This window comes from Camelus bactrianus, chromosome 21, assembly GCF_048773025.1.
Source record: "Camelus bactrianus isolate YW-2024 breed Bactrian camel chromosome 21, ASM4877302v1, whole genome shotgun sequence".
NCBI lineage: Eukaryota > Metazoa > Chordata > Mammalia > Artiodactyla > Camelidae > Camelus > Camelus bactrianus.
Genome location: NC_133559.1, coordinates 15,106,807 through 15,131,564, shown reverse-complemented (window position 1 = coordinate 15,131,564; position 24,758 = coordinate 15,106,807). Strand labels below are relative to the sequence as shown.

General features: G+C 47.2%; 1 protein-coding gene across 2 annotated transcripts in view; it reads left to right on the top strand.

The window, feature by feature from the left end:
- Positions 1-5,013: 5,013 nt before the first annotated feature.
- The window catches only part of LMX1A (LIM homeobox transcription factor 1 alpha), a 133,544-nt gene continuing 113,799 nt past the window's right edge, over positions 5,014-24,758 (top strand). The window contains exons 1-3 of one of the 2 annotated variants that reach the window (XM_074349742.1): positions 5,014-5,565; positions 6,344-6,441; positions 8,688-8,874. In XM_074349742.1, the coding sequence (XP_074205843.1) occupies positions 6,366-6,441; positions 8,688-8,874 (263 nt within the window). In that variant the 5' untranslated portion in view covers positions 5,014-5,565; positions 6,344-6,365. Of the gene's footprint in view, positions 5,566-6,271; positions 6,442-8,687; positions 8,875-24,758 lie in introns of both variants that reach the window. The other variant, XM_074349741.1, reaches the window with a different exon arrangement.

The following is a 24,758-nucleotide window of genomic DNA, read 5'->3' as shown; positions in this document are numbered from 1 at the left end:
CAGGTTGTAGGTGGAACCAGAAGTCAGACAGCACCTGAACCTCGCTCAGTGCCAAAGACTGTCTTAATTCAACTCGGTATTCAGTTAGATTCAATTCAAGTCACATTCTCTGGATACCAGTGCCTAAGTGCTAGGTACTAGGGCCACAGATGTAAATAAAACATGGTCCTAGAGGTCCTTATTGTCTGATGATGATGATGACGATGGAGGCAACGGAAATTCATTGAACTCTTACTATGTGCCTATCACTGTGCTAGGTATTCTGTATGTATTATTTCATTTAACACACACAGAAACACTCCAATTATTTCACCAGTTTATTAAATGGGGAAATTGAGGGTTGGAGAGATTAAGGAACTTGCCCAAGGCCATTGTAAGTGGCAGAGTCAAAGCTCAACCCGAGGTCTGTGTGACCCCACGACCCATCCTGTAACCCCCTGGCCAATCTCCCAGCGAGAGATCACAGTCTATCCCAGGCACAGAAATGCCTCAGTTACCCAGTGACAACTGCTATCATTAGGCACCTGGGCTCTGTCTGAATGCTGGCATGGCTCCTGTTTGCTCAAGAGAACAGGGCAAAGCCAAGAAAACTTTCCTTCAGAAACTACACCCCTCTATTCATGGGGAGGTGAGAGGGAGATGTAAAGGATGTTCAAACATGAAGTTAACTAGACAGATTGTTAGATGTTTCACATCCATCATCTCTAGTAACTCTTGAGGAATTCCCCTCCTTGTACAGATAAGGAAACCGGAACACAGAGAGGATGGGGGACTTAAGATGAAACTATTTACAAATGTCCCAGCTGGGATTTGAACTCAGTCTTCTTTGTTTCCAAAGACCAGGCATGTTCTTTCCAGTACACCCACTTGGGCAATGGAGTAGACTCAAATTTAGGGCATTCTTGATGTGGTCAACGAATATTCGTTGGGTCTTTTTGGTGTGTAAAGCATCGTGCTGGGCACAGGAGAAACACAGAAGACTCTGACATGGACCCTTTTCTGAAAGAGCTCACAGTCCAACAGGGAGATAAAGTGGGCATGTAGATGACCCTACTACAAGAGCCAAAGAATGTGGTGCTTTAAATGGTGCCTTTGTTTGCCTGGATGAGTCCCCCCCATGCCTAGGGCCGTCCTTGCCATGTTGGCAGGAGAATCTGGCTTAGGCATCGCCTGATTTCCTTCCTCTTCCAGCAGCTGGTCTGGATGCCCCCTTTCACTCAAGAAAATGCCGAGGCACCTGGTCCTCCAGCTCCTTCAAGAGATCTGAATGTCAGCTCAGGGCCAGGAGGTTCCCGGGAAAAGCATCCAGAGGTCAGGAGAGTTTGCATTTCCAGTGTGTCCCCCACCACCCTAGTCTCTGGCCACCCCCATTTAGAGCACTGCCTTCTCTGTCTAGGCAGTAATGTGTCTGCTTTTTTTCCTCTTGCTCCAAATGCACTTTGACATTTTTTAACAAATAACACAATTTTCCCTTTGTGTTTCCCTTAATAAAACACAGAAATGAGAGCAAGAAAAGGAAAGTAAAAAAACATGTTCCTGTCATCTCCACTCTGTAGCAGGATGTCCTTCTCCCTCGCCTTCTGCCTCCCTCCCACCAAGCATGGGTCTCCAGTCTCCGGCTCACTGTTCCATCCCCACCCCTCTCCCCAAGCCTGACAGTGTTACTTCCCTGTTTTGTTTTGTTTTTTGGTTATTTTTGCCACAGGAAAGAGGGTAGCTCCTTAGCTGGTCTGCTTGTCTCATCTGGATCTTCTGCAGATTGCTTCTTGACTGAAGCCATGTGATCGGAGAGAACTTGATCCGGGTCAGGACACCTTCCACTTGAAGAAGTACCCCCAGGTTTCGAGGTTGCTGCACACCCTCTTGGGGCCCCCTGGTTACTCTTCAGTCATTGGCCCTTGCCTGTCCTCTAATGATGGCAGCTTCTGGACCAGCCAGGCAAGGGTACCACATTTCCTCCTTACAGCACAGCCCCTGGATCTCTTGGAATCTGCTTGAAGTTGCAAAATGCCTGATGTTTGGAACAGCTGCCTATCTCCTACCAGGGATAAATGTAAGTTTGCACACTTGAGGCCAAACACCAACTGTGTAATTGCAATTTGGGGAAGATGTGGCTTACCAGCAGCCTGTGTGGAAAAGGACTGAGCAGGTTTTGTTGATAACATGTACAGTGTGAGTCAACAGCAGCTAGCCACTGAAAATGCCACCGCAAAATCAGGCCATGCTATGAGTGTTTTACCGCCAGAGGAAAGAGAAGAGGTCCCGAACACAGTTATCACTGGAAAGTTGCAACAGGCCTGGCTGCCATAATTTGTGAGATAGAGAAAAACTGCAGTGGGTTCAGGGAAAAGTGAACAGGATGGAGAGGGTTGCTCTGCCCACATCTGACAGGTCTTGGAACCAGGATTTGACATTTTGAGTGGCCAACCCTGAGCAATCAACGGACAGGAGGTGGAGCTCTAGGGGAATGAATTTGACCAATATAAACTAAATAGTTGGGCCAGAGAAGATTTAAGGTCACTTCCAATTCTAAAAGTCTGTAACTGGGGAAGCCTCTTCTAAAGCCTGTTTACGTCACTACCAAAAATTCTTGGGGGAAACACACTTCTGATAAAAGGGAGAACATGGCTTGCTTTTTGTAAAAAGCTTCTAGGTGATGGCCCTATGGCATCTTTTTTCATTAAAAAGGTAAAATAATGGTGTTTGAGATTAAAATGGAAAACGATGAGGCATGATCAGAAGGCTCTTTCACAGATGGAAATATAACTATTCACCCTTCCTGTTATTGAGTTGACTAAGGCCAGAGTGAAACAGCACTGGGGTAGAAGTTTAGAAGAGGGATCCGTGATCCCCAATTCATCGGGAAAGGTAAAATAAATCGTACAAGAGAAAACTGTGAATAAACAAGGTGTATCTTTATTGGTTTAGACACATCACTTCGACACATCAGCTAGTCCACACCTTGACAAATTCTGCAGAGCACTTGATAAGGACCCACTGGTTCTACTGCCCACCCCATTGTCCAAAGCCAGTCTGATTACACGAACTATACACCATGAGGGTCTTACAGACCACGTAGCACAGCCCCATTATTTCAGAGAGGAAGTACTGTTGCCCAGATAGGTGAACTGATGACCCAACAGACTCAGTGGTAGAGGCGGGAATGAAACTGAGGTCCTCTGATTCCTGATCCACTGTGTTTTCACCTTTACTGCCATCGTCTCCCTGCCCCCCATATAGTGAGTGCATCCTTCATCCATCAGTTGAGTAAATATGTTAATTACATACATGTGCCTGGCTCTGCACTAAGGATCCTAGAGCTCATGACGTGATCATGAGATCTCCATCCTGAGGTGCCCAAGGGCCAGCTGGGGAGAGGCATTTCCACTGAACACTTGCATAATCTCCACTAATCAGATGCCTTCCAGATGCAAGGACCGTTTGAAAGAGCTGGGTCCCAGATCAGATGAGAATCGACCTTCTTTCAGGATATTCTCTAAAAGAAACATTCTCACCACTAGTTAACATATTTCCTAAGTTCAAGACCTTCAGTGAAACCAAAACTCTGCTGGGCATTTAAAAATACACTTTATGATTGTATTTGCCTTTTTCTTGCTTAACTTCTATTTTATATATTATCCTAAGAATACTTTTAATTCATATATTTTTTTCTCACCCTGCTCCTATCTGAGGTGGCAGAAAGAACAAAGGACAGGTTGGTCAGGGGACATGCCACTAGCCATCTGGGCAACACCAGAGAAATCTCCCAGCCCTACTAAGCCTCAAAGATTCATTTGAAACAATAGATAAAACTATTTGTTCTGCCTGCTTCACAGGTTTGTTGTAAAGATCAAGTAAAATCACATATGTGAAAGTACCCTGAACGGTATAAAGCAGAGTGCCAATGTAAAGTATTAAACTCTGCCCTATTCCCTTGTTACTCTGAAGTGATACTCAGTGTTTGGCCTGCACCTGCTGGTGGAAAGTACTTAAAATGGGGTCACTGCTCCCCTAAGCACGTTCAAGGAAGCGCTGCCAGTACTTTTTCTTTAAAAATAAGGAAGTGATCCTGTCTTTGGAGCAGGTGATAGAAAACAGTTGCTACGTGCCATCTCCTTCGCTCAGATTCACCTTGCCAAGTGCCTGGCAATTTCAATTCAGTTCAGTTCAGGAACTGAGGGGCCCCCAGAGAACTGCATTGAATTGAAGCTTCCTGTAGTATTTAGGTGCCTTCTGTGCTGTTTTCCTCACCTGTAGGATTGAGCTAATACGTCTTCACCTCATAGGGTTGTTGTAAAGATTAAATGAGTTAATTATGAAACCAAGCCTGGAACAAAATAAATGTTCCATAAGGGTTAGCCAGTGTTACGATTTTTTTTTTTAATTGAGCGTCCACTTTGGGCCCGCATAGTGCTAACCTCCTGGAATACACAGGAGACCCTGTTTCTGCTCCTGCAGGGGCTAAAGTTCCATCATTGGAGGCCAAGGTTAGGAGGTGTAGTGAATTCACATTTCCGTCCTCCCCAAGATGTTTTTCTCCCCTAAGAATGCCCCCTTAGCTGACTTCCTGAGCAGCGGTTATTCCGAGCTCATCGTCTGGGAGTGAGATCCCACTTAGCCTTTACCAGGAGCCTGATTCTGGCTCTGGCCTCAGATCCTATGGTATCTGCATACCTCATCGGTGAACGGGTTTCAAGCCCAACGGAAGTTGGAAACTTGTAGGAGCCCCGGGTGACGAAGAAGGGATTTGAGTAGCTCCGAGCTGTAGGGTCCCACAGCCACACGCGGCAAATAGCTTCTTGGCCTTTCCGCCGGCCCGGATGAGGTTTGCAGTGCCGTTACCACACGCAGTGGTTGGAGAGCGGCCGCGGAACCCGCGGGCCGGCGACGCGGTCCAGGTGGCGCGGAGACCTCTCCTAAGGCGCAGAGAGGGCGCGGGGCCGCGGGCGGCGGCGGCGGCGGCGGCGGCGGCGGCGGGGTCAGCGCGCCCGGAGGTAGCGGTTACACGTGGAAGGGAGGGAACTCTGCGTGCCCGGGAGGTCGCCGCGGCCGAGGGGCGCACCGGGCGGTGGCGGCGAGGTGGGCCGCGCAGCCGGGCTTGGAAGGGAGCACCGCGGGCCCGGCACGGGACGCGCTCCCAGCCCCCTCCCTGAGCACCCCACCCCCTTCCCGCCGCCGCGCACGCAGCGCCACGGCCCCTGTCAGAAGCGGCCGGATCCGCCCCGGCCAAGCCGGGCCCGACTCGCACCCAGGACCGTGGGCCTCCACCCTCCCTCTGGTCTGGGAGAAGCATCCGGCCCTCTCCTTTCCCGGAGGAGCGACGCGGGCGGGCAGGACGTCCCGAGAAGGCCGGCCGCCCGCGGCCACGTCCCGGCCCGGCCCGGGCGCGCCGAGGAGCGGAGCCAGGGGCCGGCGCTCGCTCCGGCTCCCTCCCGGGCGCGCCGGAGCCGGGGGCGGCCACCCCAGCTGCAGCCTCGAGGGCCTTCGCCTCCCCCGGCCGAAGCCTCCCGCGGCGCTGGGCAACTTCATTCGGCTCTTGCCCCGGGGAGCGAGCTCGCCCATCAGGTAAGGAAGGCTGCCTGTTCCTAGGCTGCAGCTCGGGCGGGCGTGTTTCTGAAAGTTGATTTGAAATGCATCCAAGAGTGAGCAGGGCCAGCCGCGGCTCCTCCCCGAGGCGACTTCTTTGCTCCTGCAGACATTCCCGGCACCGGCCGACCGGCGGGAGGACCTCCCTGCGCGCCCCGCACACTCGCTCCCGCGCGCCCCCAGCAGATCCCAGCGCCCTGAGTCCGGGAGCGGGCGGGACGCTCTCCGGGTCGCTTACTCTGCCCCTCCTCGGCCGGGGCAGGTGAGCGACGCAACGCGGCGGGTCCGGGCGCGGGCTATAGACCTCGTAGTTCCGCGTGCCTGGGCCCGGCCCCGCGAGGGAAAACACCCACTCTTTTTTTATCTCCGTCTTACTCCAGTAGCTGTGTTCCCGCAGAGGCGTCCCTAGGGCCCCCATTAGTATAGGTTGGGGCGGAGTCGGACTCTGCATGGGGAACCTGGGGCTGGGGACCGGGTGGGGGGAGTGTGAGGGGCAGAGGAAGGAGAAACGCAGTTGGGGGGCGGAGGCCTAAGTACTTAACGTGTTGACTTCGAGTGAAATCAGATCAGTCAGAGCAGTTCGCTGTGACTCGTCTCTCTCCTCCCGCCCCACATTTCTCTTGGCTGGACTCTACCCTCCCAGCTCATTCTGGTCACCCTGGACACTCCTTCTGTCCTTCCCCAGGAGTGTGGCGGCTGCGGGAGCCGAGTCCCAGAGAGCACGGACGCCAGAAGCGTCGTTTTCTCTCCTCTACAGATCCTCCCGGCCCAGCTCGAACATGCTGGACGGCCTGAAGATGGAGGAGAACTTCCAAAGCGCCATCGAGACGTCAGCCTCCTTCTCCTCGCTGCTGGGTGAGTGTTCGGGCCGTGTGCCTCGGGCGCACCTTCTTTCCGACAGACCCCAGCTCTGGAGCCCACCTCCCTGGGACCGGGTCGGCAGTAGGGGAACGAGAGCCCCGCTGCATGCACTCAGTTGAGCCCACTTCCCGTCTATCCATCAGTCCCTGTGGGTCCTTCCTACCCTAAACCGGCAAGCTGCCCCAGGCCTCACGCACCGGTCACCGAACTCCCCAAAGCCGCGAGGGGCGGGCGAGATTGCTCGCAGGCGTTTGAGTGGCAAGTGATTAAAAATACCCAGGGCTAGATTTTTAATCACAGAGCTGATCGACGTCTCGTGAATGCAGCTGTCTTTTCGGAGGCCTGGAGGCGACAATACAAACCCGAGGTCCGGAGCGCCCAAGTTCGAGGCGGCTTCTCGCCTCCACCAACTCCATCCGCAGTCTCAGCCTAGAGTACGGCGGAGAGGCTTTTCCGGGCCGGTGGGCAGCGCAGCGCGGGGATTAGCCCGCTCGGCAGGGCCCTCGTCTCGGTTTTAATTAACTGGAGCCAGATCTCGGGTCCGGCGGGTCCCCTCTCCACCCTCGGCCTCCCGAGTCCCTACGCCGCGACCACGTAAGAGCGGCGAGCCCAGGGCCTCAGCCCACACTCGGGTCTAACGGAACTGAGGCCAGGGATTTCACACTCCCCAACCCCCACCCCCTCTCTCTACGCTTTCTAAGTTTGGTGAATGGGTGTTCAAAGAAAAATTTTTTTTAGAGGGAGGGATTTTCGTTTTGCCACTTCTGCCCCTTTCTCTCACTCGGAACCGCTAGAGCAGGGTGAAGGCGGAGGATGGGACAGTTTTTCTGAAGAAACCAGACCCGGGGAGGAATCCCTCCCAACTCCCCAGATGGAATGAAATCGCACGCACCGCGTTCCTCCCTTTCAACCGCCCTTTTGGAAACTTCCCGACTCCGTGCAGCCTCGGAAGAGCCAGGGGGTCAGATCTGGCCCTGGCCTGGCGCAGGGCGCGCTCAAACTTCTGCGCTGAGCGGGCTTCGCGGCTCGTCCAGTGCGCCCCGCCCGGCCCACGTCCGCTCCGTGCGCCCGGTCTTGCCCCTGGACGCCGGGACAGGGCAGAAAGAATACGGAATATTTTAACTGAGATCTCGTTACTTCTAATCCTCCCTGCCTGTGCCCCAAGGTGACCGTCCCCGCTCCTGAGCCAGCGGCCGGGTCCCCTAAGGGGAAAGCGACCCGAGCATAGCAGGGCAACCGGGGAGGGTCAGGCCCTTTGGGACACCACGCGCAAAGGTTTTGTTACTGGGCGACATGGCCTTGTTTAAATAGCTGTGAAACGTGCCAACAAAGGCGGCAAAGCACCTCACCACCCTAAAAAAAGGCGAAGCCCCCGCCCCCACAAACTAAAGGAACAAAACTGACACACGTGCAAAGGTTAGGACAGAGAGGATTCCCTTTTGCGCTGAGTCTGTTTGTGTTCGGTTTCGCCCTCACGCGTGGCTGCTGAGCGCGCCTGATTCTCGGAATCCTGGCCGGACACTCCGCGGCATCTCCACCTCCTGCTTCCTTCCTCTATTTTTTTTTTCTTCTCTCCGTTATGATGCTTCTTAATTATGAAAAAACCCATCTGCAATTTGCGCGCCAGCCAAGACCCAGCAGTTTGGGGTTCATTGATTGGAACAATACTGAGTTTGCCTAGGGTGAGACGGTATTTTCCTGCACACACAGGACTTTTTTAGAAAGCAAAGAAAAAAAATGTAGTTTTCCATAAAAAATTAGAACAGAATTGCGTTTTAGCGAAAGACAAAACCAAACCAAAAAAGAAAATTCTTTTTACACACTCACAGTTATAATAATAGACAATACAGACAGGCATAGTGAGTGATTTAATGATTACGTGATAAACCTAGGACCACAAACTTACTTGCAGGCTACTTTTGCAGGATATGCGCACCTTTGCGTGCGTACCTGGGTAGGTTTGATAATGAAAGGCCACTTACTGATTTGTACCCCCCTCCTCTGGTAGAATTTAAACCTTCCCACATAGTCTCTGTTTATTAGAAACTCCATTTGGTTTGATTTTTCTCTGATCTCCAAGTCTCGGCTTGGATGTTTGGGGGCGGGGGCCCTTCCCCGGGTCGGGGGCGCGAGGGGGTGGAAATCCGTGGGTGTGGAGTGATCCGTTGCGGGTCCGGCCCGGGTTTGGCCGGGATGCCGGGCCGGCGCGGCTCACCAGCCGACGTCTGTTGCTGCCGTAGGCAGAGCGGTGAGCCCCAAGTCTGTCTGCGAGGGCTGTCAACGGGTCATCTCGGACAGGTTTCTGCTGCGGCTCAACGACAGCTTCTGGCATGAGCAGTGCGTGCAGTGCGCCTCCTGCAAAGAGCCCCTGGAGACCACCTGCTTCTACCGGGACAAGAAGCTCTACTGCAAATATGACTACGAGAAGTAAGTGCCCGCGCCGCCGAGCGCGCCCCGCACACTGCATCAGTGGGCGCGGGGGGCTGTGTCCATCTTTTATCCCCATGTACTACTAGAAAGCGCAAGATGCACCCGCGTGCCCAGAGACGCAGGTGCCCATTCACCCGCATCTTGTATACTCCCGGCGGCAGAGAACTGCGCCGGCGCCCGCCACCACGTCCGGGGTCCCGCGGGAGCGCCAGGGATGTCTCCCCTCTTACGGCTGCTCGCCCAGTTTTCCCGACCTGGCCATTCCCAGAGGCCACTGCGACCCCATCAGCCTTGTCCCTCCTCTCCCCCTCTTCACTTGGGTGTCCTTGGGGCTGCCAGTGGTTCACATCTCCTCGCCAGTTCCCCCTCCACCTCACCCACCTATCTGCGCCAGCCGTGCGCTTATGCGGAGCGCTGAGGCTCTGACTGCACAGCTTGGGTCCCCCTGTGCTCGTTCCTCGCTTGGCTGTGTCCACTGGGGTCGGGACAGATTGGGCTCAGAAATGGCGCTGCTGCTGCTCTGAGCTCCGCAGCGCACACCCTCTGTTTGCTTTTTCTCTCACGGTATTCTCGCCACCTAGTTCCCCGGTTTCTCCAAAACCCTGGGGCGCAGGGGCATTTAGGCCAAAAGTTGAAGCCGGGTCCTCCATCCTCCACCTCCTCCCTTGTTCCCGTCTGGGTATGCATTTCTGCCTCAGGGCAGGTTCAGTTCCCTCCCGTCGACATGAACGTTCTGGTGTGTTTCGAGGAGAAATAGGAGGCAGGTATTTAAGAAAGTGGATTATTTCGATTCTAGATCTCTGTATTGCCTAAAGCCTGAGTGAGATGGGGGTGGGGGTGTGATGGTGGGAGTTTGAAAATATTTCCTGGTTCTCTCCAGGCTAGCCGGGAGTTGCTTCGTGGCGCTAAGGAGGGTGGGCTGCTTTTCCTGGTCAAAATGGACTGGTATATGTGATGGAGTGCCCTCGGAGCACGCGCAGGAAAATTTCGCATTTGTCAGTGCTAAATAAAAGGGACAGCACTATATAAAGATAATCAAGGGAGGGTTAATGCTCGTGAAGAACAGTTCCTATCATGTTATTAAAAACACACAATGCAAGAGGGTGTGCAGGAGAAATCTCAATGTAACAAAAAAGCCCTGAGAGGGAACAGAAATGTCTTCTTTTCTGATTTGCCTGGGCTGTGAGGTTTACTAGAAACTGACAAAGCAATTAGATCCAGTGACCACACACAAAAATTCTTTCTGCTCCTCGCGCTCCTTAGCCATAACATACTTGAATCTTACCCGTATGTGGATAGAGTACTGGGCATTTTGCTTTGTTTTGAAAAGATAACTTTCCATTTTCCAGCACTAAAAACAGTATGTGTTTGATTTTGGATGAGTTGAGAAGTACAGAAATATATAAAGAGGTGAGAATGCATGGTTGTTTCCTGAAGTGGTAATTAAGGTTTAACATTATTTTTTAAAGAAGATATGCCTGTATGTGTTCTTGATTGTCTGTTGCTCTAGTGTATGAGTGAAAAGTTCAATTTTTAGGTAATTAAACAGATTGTGCGCACACAACTTCAAGTACCGCCTTTGGATAAAGCTTCTGGTTGATTGCTCCCTTTTTTTGTTTGTATTGTTTTGTTTTGTTTTGTTTCCCCCTCTTGCTTTTCGTCTGAAGGTTTTGGGATTGTGCTGACCCAATCTTTATCTTTGTGCTTATAGATTACTGAAATGTCCACATCCTTCAGGCACGACACTAGCAAATTCAAAAGTATGGGAGCTTAGGAAAGGATTTGGGTTGTGAATTTCTATTCTGTTTGTGGAAAAAAAAATCAGGAATCAAAGAAGGCTTAAGGGTCAACACAGCTGTCTGGCCAGTCAGATCTTCTTTAAGGAAGTCAGGCTGTGTCAAGAGGAGAAGAAACAGTTGTTGTAAAGTACTTAACACAACAATGTCCCCTCCATTTCAGCCTCCCAAGTTTGGCGGCGGTTTGGTCTTATTAACCCACGAGGGTCAGTTCTCCCCGCACAAAGCTATTTCTGCAAAGGGAAAATTGCAGGGATCAGCTTGTCAGCTGTTGGCCAGAACCGAGAAGGTTTTACAGAGGAGTGTGAGCAGCATTGTTCAGAGAGGTGTTGATGTTACAATGAGGGTTTTTAATTTTGATTTTAACGTATATTTTGGAAACACGGATGTCCAAAATGGAGCTGCTTGTCTCGTTCACTCACTGTCAGCACTTTTCTGTACCCAGAGCCTCCCTTGTGTTTTTAGATTAATTTTACTCTGTTTTTCTCCTCCACCCCACACCCCAGTCCCATTCTTCTTCCAGCAAAACAGGGCTTTCATATATTTGACCATCTTAATGGCATTGGTCTGTATGGTAGTTGTTGTGGAAGGAGAGGAAGGGGGAGGTTTGTTTGTTTGTTTGTTTTGAAATTAGGCTCTAGACAAATTCCTTTATTCAACAAGCTTTTATTGAGCTCCCATACACAAGGCACTGGGCAAGGTGATGAGAGGATAATGAGGAGAAAGTCTCAGAGCCTGCCTTCAGAAGGCTTATAGCCTAGCCCCTTTTCTGTCTATTTTATCTTAACTAGCGAGTTATTTCTCAGAAGCCTCCTCTACTTAGATTTCAGGACTAAGTATGGAGTAGAAGCTGGCCAGAATGACCAGATATTTCTCCTCCAGAAGGTTGCAATTCAATTTTAGAAAATAGTCATGAAGCGGTCACAGAGAGCATTTTCCTCTCTAACAGATACATTTGTAAAAATAGTTTTGCTTTTTTCATTGGCTCTTTTTAAAAGTTGAGGCCCAGCCAAGGCAACTGGAGAGGACATTCAGGTGGAAGTCAAAGTGGTGGGACAATGGTGGTGGTAAATTATGAAGTGCTCTGGAGAAAATGAACATTCAGGCAGTGCTCTTGGCTCCAAACTTCAAGGCGTTCAAATGCCATTTTTACACATTAAAATAAAAGAACATATAGTTAATGTGTAGTCTGTAGTGAGGGGCATAAACATGATATTAACAGGGGGAGTTTCTCATATTTATTCCAGCCATGTGTGTGTGCATTTCTGACTGTGGGGCAGTTTTGCATTAGAATTATTAGCTGCCTATTCCTGGTGTCAGGCAGCCAGTTAAAAAGTGAAAATTCTACTCTGTCAACTAGTTGTTACACCTTCTCGATGTCAAACACCAAATTTGTCTAATTAAAAAAAATTGAATTGACAGTGGTATCCTAGACATACAGCCATTCATTTGAAGACTTCAGGGTATTTTGTTAAATATTTATCTCATGCACTATGACACTCTTAGGAATAATTCATCTTCTGATCATCCAAAACAAATAAGCATTTAGGGCTAGAGTGTAGAAAACTGATTTATGAATGTCCAGAAATTAAGAACTGGAGGTGACCTTTATTGTCTCATGACACGCCTTCGAAGAAAAATAGCTAGTTGGGAGGAATGGTACATGTGCAGGATTGATGAAGGGGCACCACGTCATATAAAGCATCAGGATGCTGTTGACGTGGATGTTTAAGCGTTGGACTCAACGGTCTTCGACGGTCCTGAAAGTTAGCAGACCACCAAGGAATTTTCCAGCCTAGGGAACTTCTTGCTTACATAACTGCCGTTCCCTATTTCGCTGAGTCCTCTCTGATCTGGTTAGTTTGGAGTTTTCCCTGAATTTCTTCCAGACAAATACTGTAGCTGGACCGAAGTTGGAGACGGGAGACTGCCGAATAACGGGAATGTGGTCATACAATAGATAATTAAGCCTTCTGGAAGGGATCCCACAGTTAAATCACTTTTATATTGTTTCTCTCCTGTGCCTGGTGGCTCTGTGTGTCAGGCGGGGTCCTCTCCCCTCACACAGCACATGAAGTTTATCATCGTCCCTTAGATTGCTCTGGACGTCCTAGGACCAGTGTGGGATAGTATGGCTGTCATCAGGGCTGCTCTTATAGCATCATAACTCCCCACATGTCAGCAAAGTGCAGGCCTTGGGAAAACTCTCACAGGGCCGGTCCATGTCTTCTCCCCTTTCTTTTGGAGCAGACCAAGTTTTAGAAGAAAGGGACTGGAATGGAGTAAAGTGTGTATCCCCCACGTAGAGCTCCCTCTGTGTCTTTCTGTCGACCCGCTGATTGGCAGCCCCGAGGAGAAGATGGCTGAGGAAGTGATCTCTTAGGATCAGTAATGAACTCATTCTGCATTTCATCAAGGTAGTGTAGGGGGTGTGTGTAGGGAGGAGAGTGAGTTTGGTTTTATTACTGTGACATTACTTGGAGATCAAAATTGGGCATCCCTTCCTCATAAAAGGGGCCCACAGATGAAATTACAGAGGCAATTGTTAGATTTCTACTCTGTGTTTTGTTGGCCCCACTCCTGGCATCATAAAATTTAAGGAATATAAAAATCAACACAGCTAAGTAATAAATTGATGTCTGCATTAAATTGGGGGGGGGGGACAGGGGCTTAGCTTGGGATAAGCACTGTCCATGGGCTGTGTCTGTGTCTGTGCAAGCTGACTTATCTCTCTCTTTTTTTTTTATTTAGAGGGTGATTGGAAACAGTCCTTGTTCAGAGGCATTTTTCTCTCTTTGTATTGGTCCCTAGGTAGGACTTTCTGAATCTAAGACTTAAAATGTTGAAATAAAATTAGAGAGCAAGCATAGATATTAATAGTATTCTGGGAATTAGATATGAACACTGCTTTCCAGAGTACGCTTGTGGGGTTCTTTTGATCCTTAACATAAATGTAGCACATGAAAAAAAGTTATTTATCCAGTCTGGTTTTTACATGCTGTAGAGTTCTGGGATTTTGCCATCCATCCGGCTAAGGAGTTGCTTTTGCTGTTCAGATTTCAGTGACAAGAGCTTTTTCTGACAGTTCATAGTTTGTCTTGCTTTTGAGTTTCATTTTTCTTTTGTAACTTTTGTGTCACCCCAAACACTAACTAATTTTAAAGAGCCCTCTTTACTGTTGCTTTTTAATTCTGGGAAGTGTTTTGGAGATAATGAATAGGGACTGTTTCTCTAATGAGAACAACTTCATACATTAAATGATCAGCTAGTTATCTTTTAAGATCAAAGAAATTATTTGGGTTCCAGTGTTCAGAAGTGAGAAGATAGGCAATGATTTAAAAATATTCATTATATTACCAGAAATTTATTGAAGCTTCTTAGAGTAAATTCATATACAAAATGTCATTGTTGCATTATAAAAGCTTCATAATAACCAATATTGAATCATGTTAACTTGATGGTTACGTATAGCTGTGCAATACTGAGAAATGAACAATGGGGGAAGAAAGCATAATTACATTCACCCTAGAAAGGTTTAAAAATAATTTCTGCATCTTAGCCTTACTTTAATGCTTTAAAAAAATTTTTTTTTTTTTTACATTTTTCTAACATGGAAATTGGAATGCTCACATCTTCAGATGGAAGTTTGTCGTAAGCCACTTGTGGGGTGGGATAAGGAGGGTTGGGGCTGCATGGGGCGGGGGGGTGGGGTGGGGGAATGCGTCTCCCACCCTCTGTGCGGAAGCAGAAGGGGTCCTATATGGGAGAGCCCTGCCCTGTTTCCAGCATGCCTGAGGCTTCCCCCTAGGAATGAATGCCCTGTATGTTTTTTTGAAAGTTTCGTAGCGGACGTGTGGAACAGCCTTGCCAGCAGCCTTTTCAGATTCCGTTTGGTGAAGTCGGTAATTTTAGGATCAACATGCAGAAAAGATTCTGGAAAAAAGAGGCCCTTGTCTCCTTTGTGCCCGTTTTCTGGAACCGATGGAGAAACCTGGGACGCCTTACGTTTTACGTTTTCTCCTTCGTCTCCTTGACTCGCGTGGTGTGGGACGTTTTAGTCAATTTATCACAATTAGAATCAGTTGTGTTATCACTGACTGATGTCAGCGTGTGACTTTGTGTCTCTTTGTCATATATGAGATGAAACCCCGCCAACTGTCCTGCTAAAATGAAGTGAACACCTTCCAAATGTCAAATTGTTATTTTAGTCAAGCACAATTATCTGTCTCTATATTTTTAACCAAGATGAAATTAATAAGATGGCGATGGCCCTGGCATTAATTAGCAGGAGGATTAGAGCTGTATCAGCTGAAAAGGAGGGGTAAACACTGCAATCTTGCTGCATGTTTATTTTCACACCACTGAAAATAAATAAAATGAGACTTAGGACAGGGATTAAGTTTCTTCCAGTGTTAGACAGCAGATGCAGTTGGAATGCAGCAGAAACACCGAAGTATTAGTGAAGACATCATGGGAGGAAGAAAACTGCGGCCCGACCTTGGTTTTCTACCTTGTGGGTAGACTTGGTCGCATCACAAGGAGCCCCATCTGGGTAGTTAAAAAAGGATTTTTAAAACCTCCCTCCCTCCACGCTGTACTTTTCGGTGGTGAACCAAGGCAACCAGATCATCTGTAGAGCTTGTCACCTGCCTGCCATGCTCGGATTAGCTAGAATTTAATGAAACGCTTGCCAGATTCCCCATTATTGCACCATAATGTCATAACGACTAAAAATACAAAATGGACTGTGCTTTTCCTAGTCCTTAACTGAAGTCACATGAACGAGTTTGGTCTCTCCTAGCCTTTCAAGATTCCAGTTGGGAGATCCTATTTTTGGATAATAGTAAATATGTCTGGCTTTCCTGACACTCTAGGCCTCCAGTGTCTCTCCACCCTGTTAGCCTTGTATTTATCATCATTACCCTATTGTGGACAAGCCCTGATAGATATCTGGACACTATGGATTGGACTACCTTGTCTGATGGGCCAATTAAACCCCGTTCATATAAAAAAAAATCTTTAGCATCCAGCATTGCTGGGAATGGACTGCGTGCTCTATCTAGACTTCGCATCTAGCCTCATCCCATTCTGCCTCCCCCTCACTCCCCTGTGCCCTGTGGAATTCTCTTAACTTGACTCTTGCAAACATAAGATATTACTTAAACACCATCTCATCAGTTGCCTCATTTCCCTCCCCCCAAGGCCAACCTTAGGGACTGTTAGTCTTTTAAAAATTTTTCTCATTGGAGGAAACAGATTTATCTTTTAGATGCACAAAATAATGGTCCACCCTGCTATGGAACAGGACGCGGCTACAATAGCTGATGAGGGGCGTCGTGCTCAGTTTGCATGATCCCATAACCAACGCTCTTTGGGTGACCATCTAGGGGCCCCTGAACATCTTTCTGAGTGTGCTGGGCACCTTCGTGGATGCTGGGTTATGTCCTGCCGCAACAGGTAGGTGTTTTTCAGTGGGTCAGAGAAATGTCTGAGTTTGATGTTGGTCACCAGTAAACCGGGACAAGGAGTCGTCGGGGGAGAAGCCTGGCTAGTATTCTGATAGCATGTAAGTGCGTTGCTCACTCTCAACGTTGCTCACTTCACTGCTTCTCTGGACATCACGCTTCTCCAGCCTGGAGAGAACCATCCTTTCTCTCTTGAGCACCAGGTCCAGCTGATGCAGTAGGAAGGGATCTTTGGAGCAGCCTCCTCTCCTAGCTCTGTCCGGCCTCTTCAGTTACACGGTAGCCACTTCTTGACTCACAGTTCTCCCACCTCCTCCCTATCAAGCCTCAGGAACTTTTAAAAGGATTTTTCAAAACAAAACAAAACAAAACACCCCCTCCTGAACTCCAGATTAGCCTCTTAAGCTCATTAAAGTTCCTTTAAATACCAAAATGTTGGGCTCCTGGGGACTATCCCCCCAAACCATATTTTCATTCTTAGCATTGTTGTCATTCACCGTGCAGCAGATTAAGGCCAGCTCCCTCTGGGCCCAGAAACGGTCCCCTCTCTCTCTGCAGGAGGGTCCAAGTATGTCTTTGTTTGAGTACCCAACAGCCTGAACCTGAGTGGGAGCTGATGCCAGCTTGGCCTGGGGCCCCTCAGCTCCAGGGTGGAAAAGAGGTTGATGTTGCTGGGGTCAGGATGGGGCCCAGAAAAAGGAATGGTAGGTGAGTGGAGAGGGTGTGACTTGTACAGTTTTCAGGAGCTTGGTAGTCACTGGGCCCTCTCCCCATCCCTGGGGAGAACTGAGGATGGGTGAGATTTGATGGGGACCCAACAGAAACAATACTGTCCAGTTTCTGTTCATCCCCTGGTCATTGCTGGCCAGTCCCAGTCCAGGGGTGGGTTTTTACAGCCACACCTGCCTTCTGCCTGATGCCCTCCCCTTGCTTTCAGCCTCCTTTCCAAAGGGCCTCCTTCATACATCCCACCACCTTCTCTGTCATTTCAGGCTTCCTTCCTTAAAGCTGGCTCTTGGGGAGCACTTTCTGGTTTTGACAGTGGAACAAATCCTTTTTAACATAAACATCGAGAGTGTCCTCCCCTGCTGCTGGCTCCCATCACCCCTTCTCCTCCTGCCCTCCTTGCATTGTTGCAGGGGCTCCTGTTGTGCCTGTCCCCTCCAGTAAGCATGTGGGCATGAGGGCTCAGCTCTTCAGGGACAAAAACCATGCCTCACTGGTGGTACCATGAAGGAGACTTCAGAAATCCAAAGGGGAAGAACATCTCAGGAGACCCTTCCCTGCATGTCTTTGGCTGGAGTGTTGCTTGCTCTCTGCACCTATCTTTCCCCTGGGGCTCTAAGCACCTGGAAGCCCTGAATTTAACCACAAGACTGGTTTTCCAACCCCACTTTGGATCTCAGCTCAGCCTTGCCTTCTTGTTTGTCTTATGCTCTGAACCCATCTTATGACTTTTAAATTTTCCAATGATGCCATGTGCAGGCTAGAGCCTGCTCTTCACTAGCTGTCAAAGTGTGAAATAATTCACATTGGGATGTACATGATAATGCAGTATTCTTCCAAAGAGTCTTTTTAATCAGAAGGGTGTTTAGTCAAAGGAATGACTGTCTTATGGTAGAATTTTAGGTCCTAGAATGGGGGACAATTTTGATAATTTAGGGCAGTAAAGCAGATAATTTTGGGCAGAATGCATATCTCACTTCATAGAGTACTCCCCTGTTTATCTGTATGTGAGGCTGGCCATGACTACACATCCACTCCTTTTCTTCTGGGTTTTACTCTTTGTGTTCTGTAATTGGTAGAGATCTTCTCTTTAAAAAGTCCATGTCCATAGATGCAAGGGAGTTGGACAGGTGGACATGAATGGTTTGGGCACATCACATCTCTCTCCATCACTGGAAAAATAATTTGCAGCACATGTCCTACTATCAGGAGATATCCAAGACACAATTTCCTCATTTATACAGAGGAACGTAATAATAACAATGTCACAGAGTTATTGTGAGAATTAAATAAGATGATGAACTTGAAAAACCTTTTGGTAAAATATGGAGAACTCTTCGGGCTTGGGTATTATTATTGCTAGTTTTGTAACATGAGTAAAAAATACATATTCTTAGGAGCTGTGTGCGATAACACAGTCTAGTGGTCAAGAACATAAACTCTGAAGCCAGGGTGTCTGGGACCAAATTCTGGCTCTGCTGCTCATAAGCTGTGTTACCTTGGGTGAAGGTCATGCTTCCTCTGTGCCCGTAAACCTCTCTGTAAAATGGGGATAATAATAGTACCAACCTCACAAACTTCCAGTCACAGGATAAAGAAGTACTAGGGATGTAATGTACAATAAGATAAATATAATTAACTTTGCCATATGTTATATATGAAAGTTATTAAAATAACCTAAATGTCCATCGACAGATGACTGGATAAAGCAGGTGTGGTATATTTATTCAGTAGAATACTACTCAGCCATAAAAAAGAATAAAATAATGCCTTTTGCAGCAACATGGATGGACCTGGAGATCATTATGCTAAGTGAAGTAAGCCAGAAAGAGAAAGAAAAATACCATATAATATCACTCATAGGTGGAATCTAAAGAAAACGAAAGGACACAAATGAACTTATTTACAAAACAGAAAGAGATTCGCAGACATAGAAAACAAACTTACGGTTATAAGCGGGGGAAAGAGTGTGGGAAGGGACAAATTGGGAGTTTGAGATTTGTAGATACTAACTACTATATATAAAATAGATATACAACAAGTTTCTTCTGTATAGCAAAGGGAACTATATTCAATATCTTATAGTAACCTATAATGAAAAAGAATATGAAAACAAATATACATATGTGTTTGTATGACTGAAACATGCTGTATCCCAGAAATGATGCAACATTGTAAACTGACTATACTTCAACAAAAAAATTAATTAAAAAAAGAAAGTTACTAAGAGAGTAAATCTTAAGAGTTCTCATCACAAGGAAAAATAGTTTTTTTCCTATTTTAGAAACTTTGTATCTATACGAGATGTTGGATGTTTACTAAACTTACTGTGGTAATCGTTTCAATGTATAAGTCAAATCATCATGCTGTACACCTTAAGCTTATACAGTGCTATCTGTCAACTGTATCTCCATAAAACTGGACTGAAAAAAGAGTACCAACCTCATAGGGTCATTTTGGATTGATATTTATAAAGCGTGCAGATCAATGCTTGGCTCATAGAAAATTCCATAAAAGGATATGTTGGGGAAAAATATATCCTTTTCAATTTTCAAAGAGCCTTTTCTCACAGATATTATATCCATTGGATCTTACAGCAATTTAGAAAGTTAGCTAAGGTGATGTTTGCTTTTTTTTTTTTTTGCATTTTGTAGCTGAGGAAACTGAAGTTCAGAGAGGTTAAGAGCTTGCCCAAGGTCACGCTGTTGGTAACGAGAGAGACTGGGATGCTATCCCCAGCCGCTGACTCCTGGTCCAGTGGCCTTTCCACTAAATCACACCATCTGCTCCTTGAATTCTGGTGCTCACACCCCAGTGAGATCACAATTCTCAGTTTGTCCTGTTGAACCAGCTCTTGGAAAACAAGTCCCCACCTACTAGATACTTGAGCTTTCCGGCAGGCTTTCGACGGTCAGCTGTTTACATATTCTGTGGTTTTAAAGGAAGTTTTGTGGATTTGGGGAACTCCTGAGTGTTTGTGTGTGTGTGAAAGCTGCTAGTGCACACTCATCACTCCTGTTCATCAAATTCTCCCACAAATGCAAAGCCCTCCTACCCATCTTTTCTCTCCCAACCCATCTGCATTGGTCTCCACCGTCCCCCGAGCGTCCCTGCTCTTCTGCACCGGAAGAATGACACAAAGGGAGACAAGCATCCATTTTCCTTCTCTCTAGCTCCCAGAGTTTGCTATTGGTGACTTTTGTTCTGGGAGCCTGTCTGTGCATTTGGCAGCAGAACTGTTAAATATCAGATCTGGAGCCTTCCAGACATACTTCCATGGGGACCAGCCAGCAGCTGTCCATCCATTCCTCGGATAACCCCTTTCCAAGTTCTCTTCAGAACTGTGTTGTACTTTCGAACAAGCTCCAGCCTCAGCTAGGAAAGCTCCCACCGTGCCCCGGCATGAGGCAGATTTCCAGAACTGTTCACTCCCTCTTGTTTATTACTTGGCCTGGCTGGATTGAAAATGGAATAATGGAATCTTGGTTTTTTTGGAAATTAAGTATTCCTGTGTTGTATTATTTCTCTCACCACTGCCGATACTTGGTTCTCATAAAAGTAGTTCCAGTCAATTTTAGAGAGATGAGATGTACATCTGAATTTAATCTCTGTAAACCGGCATTTAATGAACCTAGAGATTTCAGGTAATACGCCAGCAATTGGAATGCACTTTACCTAGTTGTATGTGGATTTCTCAAATTCAGAATTAAATGGATTCATAAATAGTTGATTCATTACTTAAATAACCCATTCATTCATTTAATCATCAAACAGATTCATTAAACTCCTGTATATGCCAGATACGTAAAAATGAATAAAAGCAAGCACCAATGTATTAACAAACAGAGACTGCTTAGAGACATAAATTAGACAGATGCTTAAAGGAAGAGTAAACTTGTTTTAGGAGAGGCATGGCCAGTGGGACCAAATACCAGCTTATCTAAGTCCCTTGGTTCTATATTACTGTGTGCTATTTGTTATCTTCATAGTGCTTACTATAATTTGAAATGCGTATTTATGAGTTGGCTTACTGTCTGTGTCACTAAATCATAAGCTCTATGAGGGCACAGACCTTCTTTTGTTTCATTTTGTGTTTTAACTCCCGCATCTCCAGCATCTTGCGTGATTCTTGACAAATAATAGGCATTTGACATGTTGGTTGAACGGATCAATGGATCAATGAGTGACTTGCTAGGGGTTACTGAAAAAGCCTCATGGAAAAGGTCACAGGTTAACTGGCTCTTGGAGGATCAGTGGGAAAGGGAGCTAATTCAGGTGGCAGTGTCCAGGAGGCAGTTTTCTTTCTTTTTAGTTTGTATATAAAATTTTTTATTGAAGTAGAGACAGTTTACAATGTTGTGTCAATTTCTGGTGTACAGCATAATGCTTCAGTCATACATGAATGTACATATATTCGTTTTTATATTCTTTTTCACCATAAGTTACTACAAGATACTGAATATAGTTCGCTGTGCTATGCAGCATGAACTTGTTGTTTATCTATTCTATATATTTCAGTTAGTATCTGCAAATCTCTAACTCCCAATTTATCCCCTCTCCCCGCCTGGTAACCACAAGTTTGTTCTCTATGTCTGAGAGTCTTTCTGTTTTGCAAATAAGTTTGTTTGTCTTTTATGGTTTTTTTTTTTAGATTCCATAGATAAGTGATATCATATGGTATTTTTCTTTCTCTTTCTGGCTTATTTCACTTAGAATAACAATCTCCAGGTCCATCCGTGTTGCTGCAAATGGCATTATTTTATTCTTTTTTATGGTTGAGCAGTATTCCATTGTGTAAATATACCCCAACTTCTTTGTCCAGTCATCTGTCAATGGACATTTAGGTTGTTTCCATGTCTTGACAATTGTAAATAGTGCTGCTGTGAACATTGGAGTGCATGTATCTTTTTGAATTAAGATTCCCTCTGGACATATGCCCAGAAGTGGGACTGCTGGATCACATGGTAAGTCGATTTTTAGTCTTTTGAGGAATCTCCATACTGTTTTCCATAGTGGCTGCACCAAGCTACATTCCCACCAACAGTGTAGGAGGGTTCCCTTTTCCAGGAGGTAGTTGAACACCCATAAACCAACCTGGGCAGGAAACTTTAGGATATGTTATCATGTAGATATGGGAAGTACCCAAGGGGATACCACACAGAGTGAGAAGAGGGCCAAGGATGGAGCTTTTGGGGAGCCACCAGCATTCAAGGAGACTGGGAGAGGCTGTGATGGAAGGACACGGATCCAGGAGAGAACGCCAGGGTGGGTGGGCTTCTGGAGGACAGGGCAGTGGTGGTGAATTTTAAAAAGTAGGGCCACCTGCTTGCTCTTCCAGTAGGCAGTTAGTCGTTGGTACCCTTATTAACAGTAGTGTTGTCAGAAGCTTGGAGGGACCAGGAAGGCATGTTAATGGATTTTACAGTAAAAGGTAGTTGAAGAAGTAGAGAGAATGATGTGGCCAACTCTTCTGAGAAGATGGGTAGTGGAAAGAAGATGGGAGGAAAAACTGTACCTGGGGTGGAGACAGAATGAAGGGGAGACGTTTTCAGATATGGTAGTTTTGAGCCTACTTGGTAGCTAAGGTGAGTTTCACCAGGAAAGGGAGGGCGTTGAAGGTCGGGGAGAGAGAGGAGCATCCAGTTGACAGAGGAGAAGCCTGGGGAAGGGTCAGGGAATCATCGAGGGCACGTGTTCTGCCCCTGCATGATCTTTCCCTTTGTTCTTTTGTGCATTTCTCTGTGGATTAGCCAGAGCTGATCACCACAGAACAGAGGCCAGCAGAAGCTGGGTATGTTTTCCGTCATTCCTCAGGGTCTCTTGTAAGGTGGCCACTGCCGCTTCCCACGTAACTTCTTTCCCGAAGCCACCCTGGTTCATGGGCCCGAAGGGTGGAGGCAGAGTGAGGCTGCAGCCTGTGTCCTTCCTCAGATGCCAGTTCTCTCTGTGTAGGCCTCTCTTGTCCACCATCTTCCCGTTTCTGCTCTTCATCCTTGCAGACCTCTGTTTGGTCACAGTGTGGTCCAAGGTATGTCCTGTGTGGCTGATTCCTCAGGCCAGGAGCTAGTCAGTTGTGCTTGGCCACTAGACCATCCACACACCTGTCCACTGAGGGCTTTTGCTTCCCACGATGCTCAGGAGAACGTTTAAGAGAAGGGAGTCCAGGATGGGGACACCATGTTGACCAGACCGCAGTGGCTGGGTCTCTTAATCCACCATCACTGTTTTCCGTTCTTATTCAGATGGTTGGTTCATATGTTTACTTCCCCAGACTGGAGGCTAGAGAAACCTGGTGGAGAACAGTGGGTTTTCGGAATCCTTGAGCTTTGGTCCCTCCTTTGCCTCTGCTCTGTCTGGGTGGGCCTGGGACCATCATTTAACCTCTTTGAGAGCCTCCCGTTTACCTCAGTGCTTTATCTCAAGCTATCTGATCACAAACCTCCTGATGTGTGCAGTGGGGGAGTGGAAGGGTGATGTTTAGATGGGAATCCTGCCTTTCTCTAGGGCTGTCTATCTGTGTGACCCTAGGAAAGAAAAAGTGACAGGGTCATCAGACCTTTTAACTTAGAAAGGGAATTAAACTCAAATTGGAGAAAGCTGACTATTTCCCAATGGCTCTCTGCCTCCGTGGCCAGTAAAGTCAGTGGAAAATACATCAGCTTATTTGAGATCAGAGGCACCCAACCGATTCATGGGATGAATTTTTCTACTTGCCAACGGGTTGTAAGACCTTAGTGTAGACTGGGCTCAGTAGTGCTAGAAGGGAGAATTGGGTGGAGCACTGCAGTACAGATTGCAATGCTGAATGATGTATTATTTTTCAGTTTTCCTGTCGACAGTTAAAGAGCAAGGGGCCAAATGGAATGTGCTCTTTTAAATGGCCACGTGGGTACAGTGGGACGGTTGGAAAGCCATTAGTAGCCAAGTCTAGTTAATATTAGCTAAGGTAAATGCTCTTCATCACTTTCCCCCAACTCAATTATTAAAGGATTAAAGGACTTCCCCAGTGAACCCCTTTAAAAGTTTAATGATGGGGCAGTGTTGCAGAGGTTGAGCTGTTAAGATGACGTGATTTCGGCTTCCCACTGACATTGCTGGTTAATCAGAGAGGGAAGAGGGTTCTGAAGCTCACATGACCTGTAATGTGGTAAGACCCCACCATCCATACAGTCACGTGCCCTGGAATCCAGGGAGATCATATTCCTGACTTTTTACCAGACTCTGGGGACAAGATGAAGGGAGCATGTGTCCTGCCAGTGGCCTTCCAGTTGTTTGCGGCTTTTGTCCATATAGAACGTAGCCTTTCTTAGAATCGGATCATGTTTCTAGGAGAAGCTAACGGAGAGATTTGTATCCAGGACCTTGGTTTGATGTTGTAATTGTGCAGAAGGGGGTCAGTTGGTCCTCAACGGTCACTTGTAGCCTTCTTGACCATGAAGCATGTGCTTTGAGTTGCTCTGTTTTTGGGTAGTCACATACATGCGCACACACACATGCACACACAGGCTGCGTCCTTTTGTGTAACTGAGGATGTACATAAGTGGGATCACTGGGCAAGGTCAGGGGTGTAACTTGTGGCCAGATAACTGCATCAGTGTCTCTTGGTTTCCATGGAGATCCAACCCATATCCTTAGACTCACCAGCACCAAGGGATAAGTAACTGAGCGAATCAGCCACAATCAGGCTTATAATCCAAGGGCATAAGTATACTGGGTGTTCTGGGTATGCAGGTCTGTAATGGGAGTGCAGCTGAGGGGAGGATTTCATGGCACAGTGGCTGGCACTTCCCAGGTTGGTGGCTTCCATCTTACCTGCCATGTCTCCATGTGCCTCACTGACAGCCTAATCGATGGATTATTCAGGATTTAGGAGTCCTGTATTTCAAGGGTCATT